Source organism: Lepus europaeus, chromosome 20, assembly GCF_033115175.1.
Source record: "Lepus europaeus isolate LE1 chromosome 20, mLepTim1.pri, whole genome shotgun sequence".
NCBI classification, from domain to species: Eukaryota; Metazoa; Chordata; class Mammalia; order Lagomorpha; family Leporidae; genus Lepus; species Lepus europaeus.
Window position 1 is genome coordinate 20065395 of NC_084846.1, and position 26565 is coordinate 20091959.

A 26565-nucleotide genomic window follows, 5' to 3' on the forward strand; every position below is an offset into this window, starting at 1 on the left:
CACGCTGATCTGAAACTAAGAGCCAGGTGCCCCTCCCGGTCTCCCATGTGGGTGCAAGGCCCAAGCACTTGGGCCATCCTCCACTGCACTCCTGGGCCACAGCAGAGAGCTGGACTGGAAGAGGAGCGATCGGGACAGAATCCAGCACCCCAACCGGGACTAGAACCCAGTGTGCTGGCGCTGCAGGCGGAGGATTAGCCCATTGAGCCATGGCGCCGGCCATCATACAATCTTAATCCCTTGGGTTTACTACTTACATTCACACAAACAAAATTGTAGCATTGTGGTAAGGTGATCTGCTGGATATCTCTGCCTCCGTGACTCCGAACACCAGACACAATTTTCACGTTCTATAAGGAAAACATATGGAGGAAAAATACTTAGGAAGACCATACAGACACTGAAACAACTTTCTCACTATGAGGCCTGTAATTACTATAGGAGAGGCACAAAAGCCATGTGCATCAGGCTGCCACAAAAAAAGCGTTGGATGTGGGCTATAAATAACAAACATCATTCTATCAACTACGGCATGGGAAATGGGTTCAGATAGGAAAAATGCAGAGGAGACACAGAATCTGTTCAGGAACAGGCAAGTGTTCGGGATGATGTCATCTGAGGAACTTCTTGGGGAGGATTTTGAAGACAGAAACAGAAAGATGCTCAACCAGGGGTGGAGAGAGGACCCTGGGTGCACGTGAACTGCCTGGTTACAGAGAGAACAGGGCTCACGAGGCCCTAAGTGACCTAGAGCAGAGAGGGCAGTGAGGAATTATCACGATACGAGGGGGAGAAAGAAGACTCAAATTAGGGCCATAGAAACAAGGAGGAGACTTGAATGTCCCTCGGACAAGATCAGAAGGAACGGGACACGCATTGCACAAAGTTCCCTAAAAAGACCTATATTCCACATAGCTTAGTATTCTAATTTCCTTACTTCACGTTTCTCCTATAAGAACAACATGAATAAAAACTTATGTAACTAGAGAGGGGATCTGCTCTAGTGACACCTCCGAGGTAATAATTCCATGGGAAGGAACACGGCAGTGGTTCACACTGACAGGGCCTTGATACAGTTGATGGTTCTAGAACACAATGGTATTCCTCATTAAAACATCCGACTCTGTACTGCCAAGAACATTATCTCCACAATAGCCTAATTTCATATAATTTTCACAAAACATCAGAGCACAAGAAAAGAACGGTTTCCAAGTCTTACCTTCACTACAGAAATTAGTCACTGCAAAAAAATTAAGAATTTTAGTTCAATTTAAAATTTTTACTGACTACGAAGTTCACAGAGAACATTGTTTTAAAAATGTAATCATCAGCGATGTGCTAATACCATAAAAGAAAAGAAACCAGCTTCCTTTATGCAATGGGCATCATCTAGCTATTACAGGGAGATAATTTTCCATGGATCTGTCATGATCCAAACATTTTCAAAAGACATCAACAGCTAACTTGTTCCAGACGGTCTTTTCAAGGATGTCTGCGTGGCACGCAGAATTGCATAAATAGATGTGTCTCGTGCTAGAACAGATTTGCTTATTTTCCATAGAGTAAAGATAAAGACATCTCTTTCTCCCTGGAGCCAATTTGCCTGACATTCCCAAACGATAATGATGATGATGTCTCTCTCAGGACACCAGGGCAGGCAGATGTGTCAGCAGCCCATGCAAGAGGCTGGGGTTTCCCAATAACAAGGTTCTTTTAATGCACCCCACTGCCTAGCAACAACCAAGCATCCCTCCCTGAGAACTGGAATTCAGAGAAATAGTACTACATCGTTATTCCTGCTACTGTTAGGGCAGGGAGTCTTTGCCAGTATCTGTGGCACTGTGTTGGGCTGAAGAGTTGGCATGGAAGGAGGGTATGATCTCAGACGCAGCCAAATTTCTGACTTGATTGACAGAAGCAAGACAAATGCTTATCAGATTTTAATTTCAACAAATGCACACAATGGATTCTGAATTCAGAAAATAAAATGACTTTAAGCTTTGCTTTATACACACACACACACACACACAAATTTAATTTTAAGTGTTAAAAAATGGATAAAATACTTGAGAATAGGGCTGGAGATACTTTAAGACAGAAATATTCATGCTTTTACCATAGGAAATGTTTGATAATATTTTTTACACTTTATCACCAGTTTTTTTTTAAGAAAAAGGATCTTTGTCAAGAAAGGCGTTATACATTCTTGAAATTAACAATGTATAACAGTTTTAGAAAAGGAGAAAAAATCAGCCAAAACATGACTATAAAGAAGTTATCACTGTCAATATTATATTCTAATAGTTATATATGAATAACAAGCAGAAAAAGCAAAATGATTAAGGACTAAAAGTTGAAATATGTTATAGTAAAATTGGGTGGCAATCCACATGCCGTGGTGATTAAATTATTTAATTGAGGTGAAAGCATGCTACATGTGGTAAAACTGAAGGGATTGTTAAACTCCAACAATTCTTCACGTGTAGGAATCAGATAAAAACGTGGGATTTTTAATGATGCTTCATTTCATTTTTGAGTCAATGTAAACTGACTTCATGAGGAAAGAGGAGAGAATGCATTGTAACTTCCACACACAGCCTAGCTCTAATCAATCACTTTTATCCTGACAAGGCTTCTCAGATTTATATTTTAGCCCATAGCCATAATTTAGACATATAGCATAATTTAGACATATCTCCATTGAAGGAAACTGACTTCTTAACAAAACCACTTTATGCCTAAATTCTTCATTTTAATTCGCTTGTTTACTGGAAGAATTTTATCTGCAAGCAGTTTATTTCCACAGTCCTTGATATTTTTAGGACACTTGAATTTTAGCTTCTATCCTCCAAGAATAGTTTGCACAGGGATAAAAGTTTGGTTCACACGTTCTTTCTCTCACAGATTGGTGGTCTCCGTGCCACTACCAACACCTGCTACCTCTGACATGCCATCTGTCATTCACCCATCAATGTCAAGCAGTTTTTCTAAGAAACACTCATTGCCATTATCTTTGAAATCCTTGTTCCATTTATTTTTTTTTTCTTTAACAAAAGGACAGTTTGGGTCCTGGTAATGTTCCTTTGGCCTCCACTTTCTGTCCCTCCAAAGTTTAAGGCTTCATTACACCAATGCCCCTGAACTTGGGATGGAGCTGCCTCATGAGAGACTAGCGGGTCATGGAGGCTACCATAAACTGAATACTCATTTAATACGTGCAACCAATGGAACACGCTGGCTAAAGACCAACGCACTCCACGGAGTATCTGGACAGCGGGGTGACAGGGAGCTGAGCTGTCACTGACCAGCACCTTGAGAGGGGCTCTTAATGCAGATCCCTGCCCAGGAAAGCCCAAAGTTCAAAGTGCAGTCTCTACAAAAGGGGTGTGGCTTGTGCACCATCGTAAAACCAAAACCCTGTAACTCAAACTAAAGTGAGTGGGGGATTGTCCGTATTAGAGTTCATATCACAGAATAGTCAAAGGCCAGTCAGGAGACCTCCTGTTGGTAAATTTTAATTTTTGTTATTTTTACTTAGGTGCCTTCCTGAGGAACTTCTTAATGTAGGAGCTCAAAATTTTAACCAGAGTAAGCTTTAAGATCAATTATTATTTCTCAGTTTCTTCTTAAAAGTATGCCTGATGGGTATAATAGAATCAACTTATCACTTTGAGGAAATTTTCTCCTAATGTCCTTGAAAGCTTTGCTTTGTTTCCAACAAAGTATCCCTATGTTGGATGCCTTTAGTGCCGTCCACCTCTGTTTTATTCCAGTTCTCCTTTACCTTCATCTTAGACTATATGCATTATCTCCACTCTCCTCTTTGCTGTAGTCACCTGACCTCACAGGGCCCTTGCTCCTACTTTAGTGAAGCACCTAGTTCTGTATCAGTGCTGCTCCAGGCTAGTCATTCAGTCACTACTCATCTCTCGCAATGCCTTGACTTTCTCACCATCTTCAATCCAGATTCCTACTGAATCCCCCTGCAGAAGAAACAGGTATGAGGGTATTTCAGAGCTGGGGAGGGAAGGGCTTGAGGTTTCCTCCAGATTCACTTCATCTGATTGTGCACACTGTACTGTCTTTGTTTTCATGGGAATGGTGGAGTTTCCAGATTATTTTCTATGAGTTGGAGGGCTGGCAAGTGGTGGGCGCTGACAGCTTTCCCTGCCTCTGTGGATGGGCCAGAGACCCAAGGGATCTTCTGCCCTATAGGAGTCTTCCTTTGACTGCTTCCTGGCATTCGCTCTACCCCCTTAGACTGCTTGCCCCTCAGTTAACAATGTTAGGAATTCTCTGGACTGAATGAATGGTCACTTGGCCCCTTCCCATGTCCAGAGATGGAGGCATGAGCGAGAAGGCACCAGGGCCAGACAATTATCTTCAGTTTCTTCCTTGTTATTTTCTGAGATGTATGCATGGAGCTGAATCCCTCAGCTTGGGTTGCTGTCAGCTACTAGGCTGACTTTTATTTACTATTTTTGTTCTTGTTTCTAAAGCACTGAAGAAGAAAAGATTTTTGCAAATTATCTACCCTCTATCACATTTACCTTGATTGGCACTGTTATGTTTAAGAATGTAAAGGAAATATTTTCTTTATTCCACACTGTACATTTTTTAAAAGGGAGCAATTATTTACTAAACATTAAGACTGTCTGAAGACTATTCCAAAAACAGGTTCAGTTCATTTGTCTGATAAAGAACATGTAATTCTAAAGACATACAAACTACAGGTTTGTGTGTAATTCCTATTAGATTAAATCCAAAATAGAAAATTTGTTATTAAAGTTCTCCATAATCTACTAATGTCCTTACATGTTCAGATCCTATCTCCATCTTCAAAATAAATCTCTTAAGGCCATTTTCCTCTATTGTCACTAACACTGGACTCCTTCCACCCATGAAAACTTCAGCTCATGTTGCCCTTCATACAAACTTCTTTATGACAGTTATTAAATATTTGTTGAATGCAATCATGAGCTGTTAACACTTAAACTCTTAGAATAGAAGCCATTTATATATGAAAAGCACAGTGCCTGGCTACAAAGTCTTAATTGTTACTGGCATTACAATTAAAATATATTGGCTTGGCTATTATTTGATAAGTTAAAAACACTGGCTGAAAGAGTCATTCATTAGCTAATGTCCATGAAGAAATGCACAAACTGTATTTTCACAAAAACTGATATTGTATTTTGTGTCCTCTTCTTGTGCTTTTCTTCTTGAAATTGAGATCTTAATAACTGTGCTTTTCTTCTTGAAATTGAGATCTTAATAATTGTTTCCAGTTTTATGTAATCCTTGTAGTCCTACTGCTGTCTTCCCAACCAGAAAACGATTGATATTTTCCATGCTTCAGTGAAGTAACCCCAATCTCACCTAAATATAGCAAAGGAGTCTTTGACGCCTTCAATAAACAAAGACCACATGAGACAACACTATTAGGTTGTTTATGAGAAAACTCTGTGGCATCCTCTTCAGCTGTCATTCCTGGTGTTTCCCCACTCAAGCACAACCAGTGGAACGATCTGTTGGCCAGCAGAACTTCTTGTTCTGTAAACAGTTTGGTTCGAAGAACATTTAAACAAAATATAAAACAATCTTGCAAGGCGAATTTGTGAAATTAGTCTATGAAGAACTTGAAATACTCTCGTTACTTCACAGCAGACAAGAACTTAGAAAATATTTACCAGAAACTAAATGCAAACGTGTGCAGATTCAAAATGCCTTCTTTAAGCAAGGCTGTTAGGAAGGGCGATGGGTTACCAAAGACAGAGCTCTCACTTCAAGCAAAGTTAAGCCTCACCTAAGGATGAAAGAGTCTGATTCCAGCTCCATGACTCAGAGGTTCAAAATGTGTTTCTGAGAAGCCAGCCCTTTTTATACAGAACTTGCTGGCTGGGTCATCTCTGAATCTGAATGTCTCACCTTCCTCGCATTCAAAGATTGGTGTCAGCATAAACAAGGGAGTTGCACAGAGATGCATTTTCTTCCCACTCCATACACATGCTAATAAGGACAAGTCTTTTTGTGGTCTACCTACCATTCGGCATTTACTTTATTCTTTTTTTTAATTTTTTTCCCTTGTAATTAGAGTCAGCTTGTTTTGTGTTTTTAGTTTAGGGGCAGGAACTATGGAGCCAAGCTTTCTGGGTTTGAATCTATCTCCAAAACATTTTTGCTGTGTGACCATGGTAAGTCGATGTGGCTTGGTTCACCCATGAGTAAAATGAGTGACTCACAGGACTGCTTCTTAATTAGAATTAGCTAATTAACCTGTGAGCAGTAAGGATGAACTTCTCCAGGGCTTCTCTATAGGTTGCCCTGCTGGAGAGTTTCAGGAAAAAAAAAAATGCTACAGCTATTAGGGTGATCAATCTTGATAGAGCTTTGAGATGAGAAGTGGATCAAGATACCAGTTTGCTATACAAGTTCTAGGAAGGATGTCAAAATGGTCACGTAAAAGGTGTACTATGGAAAAACTATGCAGAGATTTCAAAAACCCTTGGCACCAACATAAACTTATCTTCTAATTCTGTTTTCCTGGGGACTTTCTGAAGTACTCATCCAGTCCCCTCCACCACAGATGCTTATCCGGCAGACTGCACCTGTGGCACTCTGTGGACTGTCACATAGGATGCAGACCACAGCCACAGGTCCTGTTTGCCTCCCAAGCCTACAAGGCTGGTGGACAGAACAGCACTGTGTCAGCAGGGTCTGCCACCCAGGCTGCTATCAGATGCAGATCCCTTATCACACCCAGGAAAGAGCTGGCGCTTCCCCCAACAATTAAAAGCTACATGAAAATTTAAAGAAAGGGAGCAGGGTGAGTATGACAAAGTGATTAAGGATTCCCAAGTTCAAGTTCAAGTTCCAGCTTTGCTCCCGATTCCTGCTAGTGCAAACCCTAGGAGGTAGCAGGTAATGGCTCAAGTAATTGGGTTCCTGCCACCCAAGTCGGAGCTCCAGAATGAGTTCTGAGCTCCTGGTTTCAGTCTGGCCTAGTCTCAGCTGTCTTGGGCATTTGAGGAGTGAACCAGCAGACGGAAGGCCTCTCTCCATCTGTCTCTCCATCTCTCCTTCCCATGTCTCACTCTGCCTTCCCATCCCAAAAAACAAAAAGCACAAAGACTAGGTCTAACATTTAGCCCACTTAGCCTTCAAGATCGATTTGCAATCCTATAATGCAGTAAACGCTGTCCCCATTCCAGAGTCCATGGACTTTACCCAAAAACTACTGTTCTAGAAAGTCTAAAGTCAAGTGTACGTGCCATCAGATCATTCATCTTTATTTGCTTCAGTACACGTAAAGTGCAACAATCATCCTTGTTCATGCTGCTACATATTAAATGCTTGATACTATTCCACTGAGTCTTCATTTTACTTACACTTATAGATGACACTTTAATTTCATTATCCATTATCTCTTTACCTTTACTGAGGTATTTATCATTTGCTAGACTCTGTACCAAATATCTTAAAGAATTATACTATTGAAATCACATAGCACACCTATGCATAGACAGCTCTTATCAAATTACCTTCATGTTACAGATAAAGAGGCTCAGGAACAGAATTCTAAATGTTCTATCTGTGATTGCACAGCCTGTATGAGGGTTGATATTTAGATTCCAGTCTGTTGGATATAAGCCACTAACATATCTGGGCATGGTGTTATTCTGAGGAATATTACTGTGTGACACTACAAGCCCCACAGTCAACCCAGAAGAAATCATTGATCTAGACAAAATCATTTGAGTGCTAAGAATTCCAATTTCTGAAACATAAAATCCCTTAATTTGAGTTATGTTTCTGGGTCCTGGCCACAGAAGAAAGTTATTAAGACGTGTCCTCTAATTCAAGTCTTCAGGTTTGATCTGGGGGAGGAGCCCCCTGTTTCCTAACCACTTTATTCAGTACTCGCTGAGCAGTTGGTGGCAGAAGAGACAACTGTGATAGTCCCATCTACAAGAACAGTCTCCCTTTGTCCAATTCTCTCTCACTGTTAAAATTCACTTTGAAGGCCAACTTTTGTGATACAAAACTCTAAGGACTGTGGAATAGAAAATAACAAACCCTCATCCTAACAAACCGGAGCACCTATCATAAAGAAGTCAAGGTTCACATTTTAGTAAATAGATTATACATCCAAAATTGGATAGCATCTAAGAGAAATGCAATGCTATCAAACACAATTCTGCTGCAGCATATCTCCTGTTGCATAGTGCTACAGATTATTTAATAGGTTGTAGTGAATGGGAAAGGACTGGCATGAAGTCATAGATTATGTTTTGAGGCACATTTTGAGTAAATCAGCTAAAATGACAAAGGGTGGTTTGTTAAAGAGGTACATTGGTCTCTTCATGTTTTAACAGAAATGCATATAACTCTTGCCAGGTGAGAATTGCTACACTGACCTAAACAAATCCTATCTGCAATAACTAAAATACAGAGTCACAAAGGGTAAAGTGTCCTAGCCATTGATGGATTCACACAAAATTTCATCCATTTGACCAATTAATATGTATCAAAAACTATGATTCAGACACTAGCGAATATACTGAAATTCTATCAGTGAACTAGATGAGGTCTGTGCTGAAGTAGTATCACACTTGGTAGGCAAAATAAAGTGTCCACTTGTTTTTCTCAAATTTCAGTATACCTAAAAATCCCCAGGATCTTACTGAAAATGCAGATTTTCATTCTCTTAGATGTAGGGTGCAGTGTAAGGACTGACATTCTATCATGCTTCCAGTTGACTTCCATACACCCAATCCCTGGATCACACAATGAAGCAGTGAGTGGTTAGATCTTTTGAAACTGTGTTAATCTACAAGTCCTCTCTCATTCTGAGTAGATGGATGTTTACTGAGAGTACGCCTCCATTCATAAATCAAAAGGAAACATTGTCCTCGACCCACCAAAGCTATTGCTTGTCTGTATCCTCTAAGATAAATTACTACATCTATCAGCATGGCAAACGTTAAGTGACTAAAATTAAAGAATCCATTACTTCAACTGGATTTTCTTTCAAATCCTTGCCAAACTTACATCAAGATCTTATTTGCACAAAGTTTGAAGTTTTTCTAAGTAATTCAGATGCAGCCCAGATGTGTACATGTATAATTACAGTCTATTTCCATATAAATTTGCACTAATAATGTACAAGTGATATTTACTCAAAATGCTATCATTTGAAATTACTAATCAAAATACACACCAACAAATGTCATTGCCAGGCATTTCTGCAGATGAGCTAAACTGTCATTGGAAATCTATAAATAATTCGTTCAACCTAGCTTTACCTTCATTCGAGATTACAAGTATGATATTTAGCTTTACCTCAAGCCATTTGAAAACTTCAATGTGCTTGAAACACAGCAGGTTAAATAAGCAGCTCTTAACTTGGGCAGCTTTGCTCTGGAGAAATTCAGCAACATCTCCATGGTGTCGCCTCTCAAGAGGGCTGTGGGCCATGGAGGGACAACTGGCGCCTAGTGGCAGGATGCTATTAAATAACCACAATGCGCTCACAGGCCATAGCCCTCTCAACAAAAATGGACCAAGATGTCAACAATGTCACCACTGCAAAATCCAGGTTCAGACAAGAAGTTCTAGTGTTTGGTCTTCAGCATTTATTCACAGATGAAATATTGACACCAAGACTGGAGATATGTTAGCAATGTGAATGCTTTACTCCAGAAAATCCTTTGTACAAGGAAAATAATAAAATGTTAAAACTGCACTTTCTCAGACAAATATTGCTTTTTTTTAAAATAAAACTAGAACTCTATTTCTTTTTTTTAAAGATTTATTTATTTATTTGAAAGTCAGAGTTACACAGACAGCAGAGGCAGTGAGTGTGTGTGTGGGGGGTGGTCTTCCATCTGCTCATCCGCTGGTTCACTCCCCAACTGGCCGCAATGGCCAGAGCTGTGCCAATCTGAAGCCAGGAGCCGGGAGCTTCTTCTGGGTCTCCCATGTGGGTGCAGGGGTCCAAGGACTTGGACCATCTTCTACTGCTTTCCCAGGCCATAGCAGAGAGCTGGATCGGAAGTAGAGCAGCCGGGACTCGAACCAGCGCCCATGTAGGATGCCGGCACTGCAGGCAGCGGCTTGACGCACTAAGCCACCGCGCTGACCCCTCAAATATTTCAATACAAGTTTTTAAAATCCCATGATTTTGCTTTTGTACCACATAGGTGACAAGTGTGTTCAAAATGTTCCAATGAGAGGCTGGCACTGTAGCATAGCAGGTAAAGCTGCTGCCTGCAATGCCAGTATCCCATACGGGCGCCAGTTTGAGTACTGCTGCTCCACTTCCCATCCAGCTCTGCTATGGCCTGGGGAAGCAGTAGAAGATGGTCCAGACACTTGGGCCCCTGCCCCCACATGGGATACCAAGAAGCTCCTGGTTCCTGGCTTCCAATTGGCGCAACTCTGGCTGTTGTGGCCATCTGGGGAGTGAAGCAGCACATGGAAGATTCTCTCTCTCTCCTCTCTCTCTCTCTCTCTGTAACTCTGCCTTTCAAATAAATAAATAAATCTTTTTAAAAAAGTCCCAATGAGATTAAAATGTATATTAAAAACAGATTCTCCACTAAACCACCTCTATTCACCATCTAACGCTTATACCATCCATAATTTTAAATAAGATAGGTAACAAACAGGGAAACTAAAATGAGTTATCACAGCAATGAGTAGCTTAAGAGTTCTTTTACAGTAATCACAAGGAAACTCCACTCTAGTCTTCTAAGGAATATTCTATACCACCCCAATACTTGTTCAATCTGAAAACTGCCACTATATTTTTCCAAACCCTACATGGCACACTAGTTATTTTTCACTATTGTGTTTTCTTGAATGAGAAATATGCTTGTTATACCTTTATAGAAAATAAAATTTCTATTTCCTATGACTTTGCATTATGAGTTGACATTTTAACCTATTGAACAGATACCATTTAGCCTATAGGTTCAAAAAGCTGAACAAATATGCAGGATACACTCTACTTTGAAAAAAATAACAAAATCACTCTCCTATATGACTTGTTTGTGCAGCACACAAACATGTGCATGTCTTGGGATATTTTGCAAGCAGTATATTTCTGGACAGTATACAAAAGCAGACTCAGACCTCAATACAGAATCCGATTGCAGATCTTAAGGATAATAGAATGCTGCTTATGGGTCCATTTCTTCACCCTCTGCCAGCCCCCACTACAGACTCATGTCCCCATCACTGTGCCTTTCTCTTCCTGACACAAAGCTGTTACCAACACTGTCTCCAGTTTATCTAGTCTGAGCAACGTGTGCTATCTGCCCTTCGCACAGTGCTTTCTTCTGGTTAGGAAATCAAGTAGAACTCCTTGGGTGTACTCTGTGGTTTCAACTCTTCTCAACGGTTCACATGATTGATGGACACCCAGCGGCTACCTCTTTATCTCCAAAAATGCATTTGGCAGATGTCCAGGGAGAGGGGTATTGCAGAAGCTTGCATGCTCATCATCCTACCTTCATTAACCACAACTATTTATCTGGCTCCCACCACATACACAGCTCTGCGCGAGGGATCTGTGATAGGAGATGGTGAAGGAGATATGCCCAAGAATAAATAATCACCAAAAAGGCCGGATGTGCAGAATGACTCCACTGTTGTTAAGTGGTGCAGGGGGTTCTAACAGCCAGAAAAATGGACACAACCTCATGCGGACAGCAATAGTCAACCAAGCCTTAAAACATAAATCGACAAGTAGGGAAGACACGCAATCAAATGCAATGCTCGGTGCAAAAGAAAGGCAGGAAAGAACACAATGTCAAGACATGAGCCAGAAAGCATATTGGGCCGCAATAGTCATAGCAAGATGAGAAATGCTCAGTAGAGATTGTGGAGAGTCCTAAAAGACTGATGAAGCTGTAAAGGCTTTCTTGGGCTCCCATGTACTGAGTAGTCATTGCTAGAATATCAGGCCGGCGCCACGGCTCAATAGGCTAATCCTCCGCCTGCGGCACCAGCACCCCAGGTTCTAGTCCCAATTGGGACACTGGATTCTGTCCTGGTTGCCCCTCTTCCAGTCCAGCTTTCTGCTGTGGCCTGGGAGTGCAGTGGAGGATGGCCCAAGTCCTTGGGCCCTGAACCAGCATGGGAGATCAGGATAAGCACCTGGCTCCTGGCTTCGTATCAGCGCGGTGCACCGGCCACAGTGGCCATTGAGGGTGAACCAGCGGAAAAGGAACACCTTTCTCTCTGTCTCTCTCTCACTGTCCACTCTGTCAAAATAAATTAAATTAAATTAAAAAAATAAAAATAAATTAAAAAATAGAATATCAAAGTAAAAGCGAGAGGGGCCGGTGCCATTGAGCAGTAGGTTAATCCTCTGCCTGTGGCACCAACATCCCATATGGGCGCCAGTTCTAGTCCCGGCTGCTCTACTTCCGATCCAGCTCTCTGCTGTGGCCTGGGAAAGCAGTAGAAGATGGCCCAAGTGCTTGGACCCCTGCACCCACATGGGAGACCCAGAAGAAGCTCCTGGCTCCTGGCTTCAGAGCGTAGCTCTGGCCGTTGCAGCTACCTAGGGAGTGAACAAATGGAAGGAAGACCTTTCTCTCTGTCTCTCCCTCACTGTCTGTAACTCTACCTCTCAAATAAATACATAACTTAAAAAAAAAAAAAAGTAAAAGCGAGAAGGATATAGAAAGATTTTTAATCCAACTGGACAAGTATTTAGTTGTAGGCCTTGGCAACAAGTTGTTGCAGAACAAGATGGTATGGATAATTCACTCTGAGCAGAGCAGAAATGGGTGTATTTGGTTGCTTCCCTAGAACCATCAAATCCCTGACACCGTTATTTAGCTAAGGCCACCAGGACAATATACTTTTTGGCATGATAAAGTGGACTTAAACTACATGCAAACAGTTGAAATGAACTGCATCCCTGAACTAAATTATTAGAGGAAATACTAACTAGCAAGTATAAAATTACATTTTAAAATCACATATCCTATGAGAGCAAAATAAATCAGTAAAGTGAAGTGGAGTCACAGTGAATAAGTTTTCAAACTATGGTTCAAACAGCATAAGCAAATTGGTATATACATATTAATTGAAATAAACTGTTGTAGGCTAGTAACTAATCCGCAAATCAAAAGAACAATATTTCTTCAACATTTTACAGAGATTTTTCCCTCTCAATCTATTTACCATATGCATAAAATCAATTTCCCCTCAATTACAGGAGAAGAACTGACTTCACAAATAGAGGCCTAGGACTACATTTTGGCTGTTTGTCATGTTTCTGTTTTGTTAACTCCACATAATGATTGTCTAGAACTGGTGCGCCATGACCTCATTTCTAAACAGACAAGCATGCAAAAGATTATTTTGCAAACGAACCATCTGGTTCCTCTTGGAAGGGTGATATTTCAACAGGTTCCTGTATCTCAAGAATATACAAAGTTTAAAAGGTGAAGATAGGTCAAACATATATAGAAAAAAAAAAAAAAACAGAGAAAGTGACATTTAGAGAAGATTACTCTAGCTCCATCCTATTATAAAACCATGACAACTAATTATAACTACAAACTAATTTTATTAAACACCAGCCTGAACATAATTAATACCATCTTTAAATATGTTGTGCAATAATTCAGAATTTTTTTCAACTCGTAGGAAACTGATCAGAAAATTTAGCTAATACCCCATATAAACCAAAAATATTTAATGGGATGGTCTTTAGCTATTTTTTGTAGTCTTGTACACACTCAAACATGTAAATAACATACTCAAATGAATTAACTACTGCTGCAACTGTTCAAAGTCAGAGAGAAATGGCTTTATCATGTCATTTCACTGCTATTGATGGTGCTCAGTTTCAAAAAGGAAAACTCAGCATCTGCAGCCTAAGACATTATGTTATTAGGGATAAAAATAAGCATTAAATAACTAATTAAATAACTATTCTGGATGGGTTATAAGATGCTGCAATGCCATAATTTGCTCTGTTTCTCTCATTTCTGCTCTTCCTCTTACTTGGCTCTCAGTTTTTGATGTTTTGTTTGATGTATGTCATATACACTGAATTTAATGAGGTCTACAACAAAAGGCACAGATCCACACACTGAACACAATCTTGAGGGCATTAGGAACAATGAACTAGGCATTGCAGAACAGCCTCAACAAAATCAGAGCATCCCTTGCACCCAGGAGAGCAAATAATTTTCAGTTACAGGGCCCTGATCATGTGTGGTCACACAAAACAATAATTAGGCCGGCGCCGTGGTTTAACAGGTTAATCCTCCGCCTTGTAGCGCCGGCACACCAGGTTCTAGTCCCGGTTGGGGCGCCGGATTCTATCCCGGTTGCCCCTCTTCCAGGCCAGCTCTCTGCTATGGCCCGGGAAGGCAGTGGAGGATGGCCCAAGTCCTTGGGCCCTGCACCCATATGGGAGACCAGGAGAAGCACCTGGCTCCTGGCTTTGGATCAGCGAGATGCGCCAGCCCCAGCGGCCATTGGAGGGTGAACCAATGGCAAAAAGGAAGACCTTTCTCTCTGTCTCTCTCTCACTATCCACTCTGCCTGTCAAAAAGAAAAAAGAAAAAGAAAAAAAAAAAAAACAATAATTAACTCTGCTCTGAGAAACGGCAGGGTGGATAGGCAAAGTGCATAAAAAGTCCCTTTCTGTTCAGAGATGGACATTCTCTAGGAGCTCTATTTCTTTTATCACAGGAATGAAAACTTTGCTGGACTTGCCTACACGTGACTAGGGCTAATGTGATATAAAAACTTCCTCAAGAGGCGGCAACCAGCATAAACATTTTGCCAAAGGAAATCAGATGATGAACTTTCCTGGTCAAGTGTTCTATCTCTTCATTTTGCTCTTTAGATACAAATAAAAATGGAACTGATGGAGCAAACACAAAACCCTTAGATCTCTTTTTGTCTAGTACCTGCATGACTGGAAGCAGGCCCCCCCGAGCTCCCTGCCTTTTTCAGGTGGCTCAGCCCTGCTCTGCCTCAATCATTGGCCAGACCACTGTCTTAAGAATCCAGCCATGAGCCCAAGCTCTCCCCAAAGAGTTCAGCCTTAGTCCAGAACCTTCCAAGTCATGCCACTATCTTGAGGGATCAGCCCCTAGCCCAAGCACTCCCCACTATCTCAAAAGCCCAACCTTAGCCCAGACCCTCCCAAGCCCTTCAGAGTACTTTACACTACACAAACAAGCCACTGGTTTGTGCGAGAGGCGCCCTCTGCTGTACGTTCACGGGAGTGAGCCGCTCTCAGCTTTGTTCCTTGAATAAGCCTGTGCTGGCTCAGAGTTCCTGTCTTGCCTCCTCTTTGTCCTGCTCTTCTTTTCTTACAGAATCAGTAATAAACTCACTGTGCCCTAAAAGGCTGCCTTGGGTCTGACCCTTCTCCACGCCCATCTTCCACCACTCTATGCCCACCCCCACTCATTTCACCCCATCCACAGAATCCTTACCGCAGTCCCAGAGTGAAGCCCCTCATATGCCTTCCACCCACTATCCCTTCCCATTTGCTCTTACCAGAGAAAACCCCTGACTGCCCTTCTAGGTTCAACTCGAGGCCATATCTTCCAAGAGATCTCACTCACTGCCCTCTACTTCCACCTAAACCCTATCCAGTCCTATTCCTTTCTTCCTTCTTTCCTTCTCTCTCTCTCTCTCTCTCTCTCTCTCTCTCTCTCTCTCACCCGCCTGCCTGCCTGCCTGCCTGCCTGCCTTTCTTCCCTCCTTCTCTCCTTACCTTCCTTCCATACCTCCCTCCCTCCTTCCCTCTCCCCTTCCTTCCCTTCCTAATCATTTTCCATGGCCTCCCCCTAGAAGCACAGTTCACTTTGCCCTTAGAACACACATCACAGTAATGGTACATCCCTTTGCATTTCTGCTTGTTTACTGTTTTAGCCCAACCTCGATGACAGAAGACACACTTGCTTAGTTCAGCTCTCTCCAGTAACTCTCTCTCTCTCCATATATACATACTTATTTACATGTATATATAATGACAGACATTTATTACTTAATAAGTAAACTAGGGAAGTAAGCATCTAACAAAAGATTAATCATATCTCCTTGCTAATAAATTCCTTATTTTTCAGTGTTTGCTGAATGTTGAAAGGGAGTGGGAGAACTAAGTCCCTTTTCTCTGAAGTGTCCCCAGAGGGCTGTCTCCTAGGAAGGTGGGTGGCGCTGTGAAATACTTCAAAGTGTTTAAGAAAGAAGGAACACAGCAAGACTAAGAATAAAGTCTCATCGTTAAGCATGTCCAGGAGGGTGGGAATGAGTCTCTTGCCCAGGGAGCTCCCCCATGTACCTTTCAGCAACCTCGCCTGTGTATTTGGCATGTATTCTTACTGTAGACTTGGGTGTTTGGCTCACCCCTAGGGTATGTCGCAAAATTCTGGCACCAAGAGTTATAATCAGCACATCCAATCTCTTCCTTTAGTTTCAATGGGAAGCATTTTTTTTTTCTTTTCACATCAATAACACAATCCTCCCATTGTGAGTCAAGCAGCTCCACACCCACTGCTCTGCCCACAGACTTCAATGGTGGTGACTTCATCTTTCTTCTGTTCCTTTTCAAAGGGAGACAAAAGCTCTGGGAGATTAAAAAAAAAATTCAAATATACATCATTTGGTATAAGATAAATTTGGCTTTACCAAGGAAGGGAAAAAAATTATATGAGAAATTAAATAAGTCCTTTCCCAAGAAGTCCCAAGGGGATTTCTCTCAGACTTTAGATTAAGTCCTCTGTCAAAATGAAAACTCATGATCTCGTCATTATTGCAGTTTCCACAGAGAAAATCAGTTGAACCCCACTGCAACCACAGTGCCGCCACTCTCTAGCTTTAGCATCTTAGACAACTCTCAGCCCACCAGTCTTCCCTGTCTGTACAGATAGAAAGGGAAATCAGAGTTATTTTAAAGACAAAAGTTGGCCAGCACCGTGGCTCACTAGGCTAATCCTCCACCTGCAGTGCTGGCACCCTGGGTTCTAGTCCCGGTTGGGGCGCCAGATTCTGGCCCGGTTGCTCCTCTTCCAGTCCAGCTCTCTGCTGTGGCCCGGGAGGGCAGTGGAGAATGAGCCAAGTGCCTGAGCCCCTGCACCCACATGGGAGACCAGGAGGAAGCACCTGGCTCCTGGCTTTGGATAGGCACAGCACGCCAGCCGTAGCGGCCATTGGGGGGGGGGGGGGGGACCAATGGAAGGAAGACCTTTCTCTTTGTCTCTCTCTCTCTGTGTAACTCTGCCTGTCAAAAAAAAAAAAAAAAGACAAAAGTGCATAGTGCACAACAAAGGTGCTTCATAAGTGCTAGGGCTGTTTATGAAAGGAAACATGGTGGGAAGTCTTTCCATGGTTTCATAGTTTGTTGGCAAATTTAGAAGCCAGGAAACAGTTCTAGGAATGACGACGCATCTGAGATCAACCAATACTCTCTAAGTAAGATAACAGGACAACTGAACATTGGTGTCAGAAGTCCCACATCAGTTCTCCATTAAAAATAAATAAATAAATAAATAAAAAGTCTAATGCTCCTCCTGAGAGAAGAATGTGACAAATAAGAAGTGTTGGAGAAACAGTGATATGCCTTTGTTCTGAATGTCTTAGCTTTATTTACTACATGAATGAAATCCAAACTTGAAGACAAACCTATTTTTTTTAATTCCCAAGTTGTTATGCACATAGGTATTGACACATGAATTAGATACTTGTATTTAAGAGAGAAATATAAGTACTTAAAAATTAGATATGGCTGGGAGAACCATTCTGCTATTCTCTCTACAAAACAAACAGCGCAAGAAGCGCTTCAAAACCAAAAACTTGTAGACGAAATTAAATGCAAACCCAGTTATTAGCAGGTAGGGAAAATGTGCCCAGAATAAGTGGAAGAAAACCAGGGGAGCTAGACAAGAACCACTTCGTCACTGGGTCATTTCTAGATGGCTTAGAAGGAAATCCAAGGGATAACAACAAAAGCCAGGCCTGTGTGGATACCAATTCAAAGCAGAAGACAAAGGAGCACCATGGAGGTGCTCACATCACTGGTGACATGAGAGTCTGGGCCCAAGGAACACTCTAAATGAGTGAGCTGACGTTGAGAGCTGACCTAGTCCTACAGCAGCCTGAGTCCAGCCTAGACTGACACAGAGGCACACAAGGAATCCGGCACAAAGAGCCAAGGAGAGGAGGATGGTGACTTAGGTGGAAGCACTGAGAGAGAGAGCACAGCCAAGGACAGGCATTCCGCACAGCAGTAAAGATGCTCCACCCACTCCACGTTACAGCTCCTGGCTCTGAGTCCCACCTCTGCTCCCGATTCCGGCTCCTGCAAATGCACACCCTGTGCACACCCTGGGAAGCAGCAGGTGATGATGTCCGCATGTCCAGATTGAATTCTGTGCTCCTGGCTTCAGCCTGACACAACCACTGCTGCTAGGGACATTTGGGATATGAAACAAGTGATACCTCTCTTTCTCCGCTCCTGTCCCTTTTCAATGCTCGCTCTCAAATAAGAAGGAAGGAAGGGAGGGAGGGAGGGAGGGAGGGAGGGAGGGAGGGAGGGAGGGAGGGAGGAGAAGGAAGGAGGGAGAGGAAAGAGAAAGAAAAAGAAAGAAAGAATGAACCATATCTTCTCTTTTTCACTGAAAAAAACTCTAGAAAGAACATTATGCCATAAGATTATTTAAAAAATAAATAAAACTCTATTACTTAAAAAGAAGCAAAAGGAGAGAATAAAATAACACTTATAAATTTATTACAAGGAATAAAAGAGTATAAAGAGCAAAATAATGTCCCTGCAGGAATGCACACATATTAGAAAGATCTAGTCCCAAAACAGATGAAAATTGAAACCAAATACTTTATAATAAGCTAACAAACTGTAAGACAAAGTTAGAACTATGAAGGCCAGACCACTTCAAGTCACACCTATACCACTTGAAGGCGATAAGGACAGGAAAAAATGAAGAAAATCACTCATTTCAGAAACGAAGACTAAGGTGGAAACATTACAGAAGTGGATGCACAAAACAGAATAATACATAAAGAGAATTATGGAAAGGAGAGAAACTTTAAAATGAAAATGAAATTAAGGGTTTGAAAGCAAACCTAAGAAAAAGCGACAGCTATAGAAGATGGACTAAGCATATAAAATCGTCATGCAACAAGAACCTTCCTAAAGAATACTAAAGAAATGGAAGAGACAACAATATGGCATAAAAAGTTTTATGAAATAAAACATTTCAGACTACATACACACAAAAGAATATACTGTGTTCTAGGAATATCAAACTGAAAATGGCCATCACTGAGAAAATTCTAGTAAAACAATTGGTCTTTGGAAGAAGAAATATTCTTTGGATATCCGGGCAAAGAGACTAAGTCACTCTTAAAAGAGCATCAACAACAAAAATCAGGTTTTTGTCATATTTGATCGAAATACTGTAAGACAAAAGAAAATGGAATGGCATATTTAAGATCCTCAAGAAAAAAAATATCTAAACACAGATTTATCTGGCCAAAGTCACCTTGAAGGTTTTGAGCCAGGGAATAATTTTATTCACTGGGAGAAACATGAGAACACCATGTCCAGGAACCCTCCCTGGAGTCTCTCTCATAGAATTAGTTTCAGAAAACCAAAGTGATTTGTGAGTTACGATGTAAGGATTTGTGGTGACCACTAAAGACAAGTCAGTGTTTACTTACACAACCAAGAATGAGAACTTTAAATATATCTCTTCCATGCAACCCACTCAACACCTTGATAATACAGATGTCACCACATTTTCAATGAACAGGCAAGGAGGGAACAAAGCTGACACAGTACAGTCTGATACGGGAGCCTGCTCTTTCCAGCTGTGCTGTACAATCTGAGACGGGAGCCTGCTCTTTCCAGCTGTGCTGTACAATTGATTACACAGCCCCCCAGAATGCGCTGTCCCCTTCTGCTTTTGACTAGAACTGCAGCATTTTTGGTGTTAAAAAAAAAGTCATCACATGTTGATCAAAAATTCCAATTGGAAGTTGTGTATTTCAATGAATATAGGGAAGGTGTTTTAGAAAACAAAATATTTTGAAGCACAAATTTGTCATAAAAATGATTAATCAAAGTCCTAAATGGTATGAGATATAAACAGTTTCTATAGTCACACATACTTATGGCTACTTACATTTGCCTAACCATAATAATGTATAAAAGATTAATCAGAAGATCGATCAGTTGCAAATGAGGGACAAACATTCAGTTTCTCAATATCACAATTATCTGATTTTTTGTCACCATCTGTGCTTTTTAAAAATTTTTTATTTAATTATCTTATTCATTTGATAGATTGACAGCATTCTCATTTTCTGGTTCGCTCCCCAAATACCTGCAATGGCCAGGGCTGGGCCAGGCTAAAGCTCAAAACCAGGAACATGATCCAGGTCTCCCATGTGGGTAGCAGGGACCCAATCATTTGAGCCATCACCTGCTGCCTCTCAGGGCCTACATTAGCAAGAAGCTGGAATCATGAATAAAGCCAGGACTCAAACCCAGGCACTCCAACATGGGGTGTGGGCATCACAACCAACAGTTTAATCACAAGGCCAAATGCAGCCAACAAACTTTCCTAAGCATCTAGCTTGTACCAGGCACTGCAGCCTTTGAGACAAGCTTCAGCCATTGGCTGGGAAGTATACACACCATGCAGGGCTTTCTGAAGGAAATCACACATAGAAATGGGGAGAAAAATCTACAAGAAAAATAGAAGAGTATATTTCATGTCATAAGCATTGGCAGACCAAAGGATCTCATGGAGGCAAAAGGATAACAAGAATAGGATTCAGGGCTGGTGTTGTAGTATAGGAGGTTAAGTCACCACTTGTGATGCCGACATCCCATATGGGTGCCAGTTTGTGTCCCGGCTGCTCCAAATTCCAATCTAGCTCCCTGCTGGTGTACCTGGGAAAAGCAGCAGAAGATGGCCCAAGTTCTTGGACACCGGCCACACACATGGGAGACCTGGATGAAGCTCCTGGCTCCTGGTTTTGGCCTGGCCCAACTCTGGCCATTGTGGCCATTTGGGGAGGAAACCAGTAGATGAAAGAGCTCTCTCTCTCGCTCGCTCTCTCTCTCTCTCTCTCTCTCTCTCTGTAAATGAAAGTTTCAAATAAATAAATCTTTAAAAAACAAAAATCTGTGATGAAAGTAGGCATTTAGCCTAGTGGTTAACGCCCATATCTCGTATCAGAGAATCTGGTAAGATTCCTGGCTCCAGCTCCTTTTTCCATCTTCTTGCCAATGTAGACCCGGGGAGGCAGCAAGTGATACCTGAAGTAGTTGAGTTCCAGCCACCCATGTGGGTAGCATGGAATTTGTTTCTTGCTGCTGACTTCAGTCCCCAGGTCGAGCCTCAGCTGTTGCCGGAATCTAGAGAGCAAACTTGGGGCTGGGAGCTGTCTGTGTGTCTCTGTCTCCCAAATAAGTGAAATTTATAAATTAAAAAAGTCTATGGGAACCAAGTAAAAATTACTGAACTCAGTACTTGAATACTTACATTTAATTCTTTTTTTAGCACTTCTTCAAGAAGATAGACCACACGTTCTGTATCTTCTTTTGTGTCCATAACCATACAAATCTCTTGCGAGATTCTCTCTGAGATTAAAAAAGGAAACAATAAAACATTACACTTCAAAGAAAACATGGACCAATATCCAAGTGTGGTAAAAATCTGTACTTACCTGAGGTTCACAGCTTTGGGCTAGAATAGGGAGGTTTTGGCTTCAGGTCAAGGGAAGTGACCAAGCATTATGCATTGAAATGGCCTTGGTGAGCTAGAACACCCCAGTCAACAAATCTGCATGTTAGACACTTTGTAGGGGTTGGGAGGAGGTATCAAGCCACTGAACAATCAACAGATGGATGAGATCTCAAGAAAAACAGACAGGAGTTGGCACTGTGGCGTAGTGGTTCAGCTGCGGTCTACAGCGCCAGCATACCATCTGAGCACCAGTTCCAGTACTGGCTGCTCCACTTCCAATCCAGCTCTCTGCTAATGCAAGTGAGAAAGCAGCAGAAGATGACCCAAGTTCCTGGGCTCCTGCATCCACGTAGGAGACCCACAAGAAGCTCCTGGCTCCTGGCTTTGATCTGGCACAACCCTGGCTGTTATGGTCATTTCGGGAGTGAACTAGTGGATGGAAGATCTCTCTCTCTCCCTCTCTCTCTAATTCTGACTTTCAAATAAATAAATAAATCTTTTAAAAAAAAAAAAAGACATATTGACAGGGAGTAACTGGAAGTGACAACAACTTGGCTACCAATTTGATCTTTAAATGTTTATAAATTGTCCCAAAACCAGAGAGATTTTCATCTCCTTGGGAGTTTCACTTTCTAGATAATACATCTCCTGCCTCCAGACTCACCATGCCACATGGATCATAGGCCAACTACAGCATTTTACTTTGCATTCCTACAGGATTTCAACTCAATACCACGAACTTCCTCTGTTGACCCTTACCACAGCAAGTGAAAATGGCTGAGAGAATTACAGGAAATGTATCTGTACTACCATGTTTATTACAGCTCAATTCACAATAGCTAAGACATGAAATCAACCTAAATGCTCATCATCTGAAGACTGAATGAAGAAATTATTGGATATGTACACCATGAAATACTATACAGTGGTAAAAAAATAAATAAAAAAGAATCCAGTCATTTGCAAAAAAAAAAAAAAAAGGAATGAAACTAGAAAATATCATACTTGGTAAAATAAGCCAGTACCAAAGGGACAAATACAATATGTTCTTTCTGACTATGATAACTAATATAGCAGCTACAAGGCAATCTATAGAAGTGAAATTGACACTTTGAGAAGCAATGACTTTGAACAGCCCTTATCTTGACTGTTAGGGAACAGGTTGTGTTTTTTTTTTTTCCATATTATCTGTTGAACTCTTAACATAGAGTTAATTGTATGTGTATAAAGTTAATTGAAAATAGATCTTAGTAAAAAAAAAATAAGAGTAGGAATAAGAGAGAGAGGAGGAAGACTGGCGTTAGTGTGGGTAGGAGAGTGGGCATGGTGGGAAGAATCACCATGTTCCTAAAGTTGTAATTATAAAGTGTATGAAGTTTGTAACTGTAAAGCTGTACAGTTCTGCATACATTCCTACAGACTTACTTCTAAGGGTACAGTTTAAAAACTTTCCATGGAACCCAAAATCCCCTTAAGCTGGGTGGTAAAAATAGCATTTTAAGTGTTAAAGTAATCATATGGACAGGATTAAGTGTTAACATGATCATATAAATAGGATTAAGTGTATGGTAATAATAATAGAATTAAAAAGGAGTGAGTGTTCCAACCTGGGAAGCAGTCTGCACAGCAGACTCATAGAATGGCAATCGCTTTACATGGCACTCTGACCTCAGAATCAGCCCTTAAGGTATTTTGGTCTGGCTAAAAAAACCACGAGAGCATTTTAGGCATGGAAAGCAATACACTGTGGCCAAAAAGGTCATACATGATGGACCTTTGTGGTTGAGACCCCAGTGGAAAGAAGTGGTCATCAAAGAAGGATGTACTTGTCTCTGAAGGGAAGAGAGAACTTCCACTTTGCTTACGTACTTGTCTAAATACTGATGGAGTTTGTGGATTCAAAAGGCTCCATAACCTATGCAGCTCATGTCAAGAGCCTCGGGTGATCATTGACATCATATGTAAGAGTGTTAATTGTTAAATTAACAACAGGAGTCACTGTGCACTAACTTCCCATGCAGGATCTCAGTCCTCAAAGAACTGTATCATGAGAGTTAATAGTAAAACTTGTTCTTAAAGATTTATTTCATTTTAGTGTTTAAGTGGAGAGTATTCTTATTGTCTCATAAATTATAGCTATGTCTAAGTGCTCACAAAAGATATATCATTCTTGGGTGCTTCTTTAAAGTTAATTAAGTTTCTCAAAAAAATAGTGAAATTAACTTCAAAATTCAAAGAAGTTGAACAGCCCTTGTCTTGACTATTGAGGAAGTTGTTTTTTTGTGTGTGTGTGCAAATTTTTTGAACTCTTTACTTAGTATAGAGGTGGTCTTCTGTGTATAAAGTTAATTGAAAATGAATCTTAGTGGAGAATGGGACTGGGAATGGGAGAGGGAGGAGGAGGACCGGTGGGAGTGTGGGTAGAAAGGTGAGTATGGTGGGAAGAATCACTATATTCCTAAAGTTGTACTCATGAAATGCACAAAGTTTGTATTCCTTAAATAAAAGGTTTCTTTGGGGAAAAAACGAAGAATTACAGTAAACTTAAGTCTAAAGTTTGACTGGCATTTGACTTGGTTGTTTCTGACATGAGCAACTCTATATAACATGTACCAAGTAGCCATTTACCTGGCAATTGTTCGTGAGTCCTCCAAAGCAACTGAGGAAGGATCAATCATTTAAAACAACATCACCAATTAGTACTCCTACTACTACACCCAGCTTACCAAGAATGTGCTGAGTTCCAGGACTACTTGCAGTCTAAATCCTAAAGCCCATGATGACCCTCCAAGAACAAGGTTATTCTAAATCTGTGTAACACATTCGATAATGTTAATTTCGGAAGAATGAAGCAACCTGCCTAAGATCAGAAGATAACAAGCAGTAGAAAAAGGATTCAAATCCAAAGAAATAATGCTTAGGAATACACTGCTCTTCTACAGCACCAAAACAGAAAGAAAGGAAGAAGATATAACATTTATTTAAAAAAAAGCATTTTGATAAGAAATATCTTAGTATTTCATAGTCATTATTCCACTTAATGCCTCAAAATAAACATGAGAATACTTCCAAAAGTTTGTGGAATAATGGAATTAAAGGAAGTTTGCTTTGTTGCAAACATACACACATACAAAGAGGGTTTTTTTTCATATTTTTTAAAGGTTTGTGTACTCTGTAGTATTTGTACATTGGGGGGGGTACAGTTCAATATTTCAATGCATACATACAGTGTGAACTGATCTTACCAGTCAATTAGCCTTTCATTTCTTTACTTTTCCTGTGTGCTTGGAGCCTGCCAGCTCCTCTCTTCCCATCCTTTTTGTTGTACACTGTTTTACTGTACAGCACACTCACTCCACTGTGCTGCAAAACACCAGACACTCTATACTCACTGGGTGGCATTTGGTACTGATTGCCCAAACTCCCCTCCACCCTTCCTCTCCCCACCCCTCCCAGCCTCCAGGAATAGCTATTTTAAATTCAGATTGACTGCTTCGTTTAACTTCCACAAATGAGACAGGTCATAAGGTATTTGCCTTGCTGTGTCTGGCTTATTTCACTTAACAAAATGATCTCCAATCCCGTCCATTTTGCTGCAATTTTCAGGATCTCATTCTTTTTATGGTTGAGTAAGTACCATTCCATTACACACACACACACACACACTACATTTTCTTTATTCATTCATCCTCAAGTGAACACCTAGATTGATCCCATGCCTTGACTATCATGATAGTACAGCAGTAAACCTGCAAATACAGATATCACCTTCACACGCTGATTTACTTCTTTCAGTTACACACCCCCATTTATTATTGTTTTTTAAGTTTTTTTTTTTTTTATTCACTTGAAAGGCAGAGTTACAAAGAGAGGGAAGGAGCAGGGGAAGAGAGAAAGAGAAAGAGAAAGGGAGAGATCGATCTTCCTTCCACGGATTCACTCCCCAAATGGACACAAGGGCTAGCCCGAATCCAGAAGCCCGGAACTCCATCCATGTCTCCCACATGGGCAGCAAGGGCCCAAGCACTTAGGCCATGTTCCACTGTTTTCCCAGGTGTGTTAGCAGGGACCTGGATCAGAAGTGGAGCAGCTGGGACCTAAACCAGTGCACATATGGGCTGCCAACATCACAGGCAGTAGCCTAACCTGCTGTGTCACAATGCCAGCCCGTATATTCAGTTTTTTGAGGAGCCTCTATATTGTTCTTGGCTGTACTAATTTATACTCTTGCCAACAGTGAATAAGGTTTTCCATTTCTTCACATCATTGCTTTCCTCTATTTTGACTTTTGTGAATAGCCCTTGTAACTGTAGTGAGATGACACCTCATTCTGCTTTTGATTTGCATTTCCCTGAAGGTTAGGGATATTGTGCATTTTTTCATGCATTTGCTGGCCATTTTTACATCTTTTACGAAATGTCTGTTAAGGTCCTTTGCCCATTTCTTAACTGGACTGCTTGTTTTGTTGTTGTTGCTCTTGCTGTTGTTGTTGTTGTTCTACATGCAGGTCTTTGATATACTTGGACTTGATTTTTGCATGGGGTGAGAGGTGGAGATCCAGCGTCAAGAAAATTCAGGTTCCAGCAACATTAATGGCAAAGATGGTCTCCATAGCGTGTTTTGGCACCTTTGTCAAAGATTGCTTGTCTGTAAATGGTGTGGCAGAGGGGAGGGAGGATCCATTTGGGGAACTTCTACTCTGTTGCATTGGCCCATGTGTGTTTTTACACCAGTGCCATGCTCTTTTTGTTATAATAGCTTTGTAGTAAGTATGTCTTGAAATCTAGAATGGTGATGCCTCCAG

At 41.1% G+C, this 26565-nt stretch overlaps 1 protein-coding gene across 1 annotated transcript in view; it reads right to left on the bottom strand.

The window, feature by feature from the left end:
• Nucleotides 1-26565, bottom strand: part of CRPPA (CDP-L-ribitol pyrophosphorylase A) — a 319655-nt gene that overhangs the window by 160834 nt on the left and 132256 nt on the right. The window contains exons 6-7 of the mRNA XM_062178999.1: nt 21558-21655; nt 258-350 (exon numbers count right to left, since the gene is read on the bottom strand). Coding sequence (XP_062034983.1) covers nt 258-350; nt 21558-21655 — 191 coding nt within the window. The remainder of the gene's footprint in view (nt 1-257; nt 351-21557; nt 21656-26565) is intronic.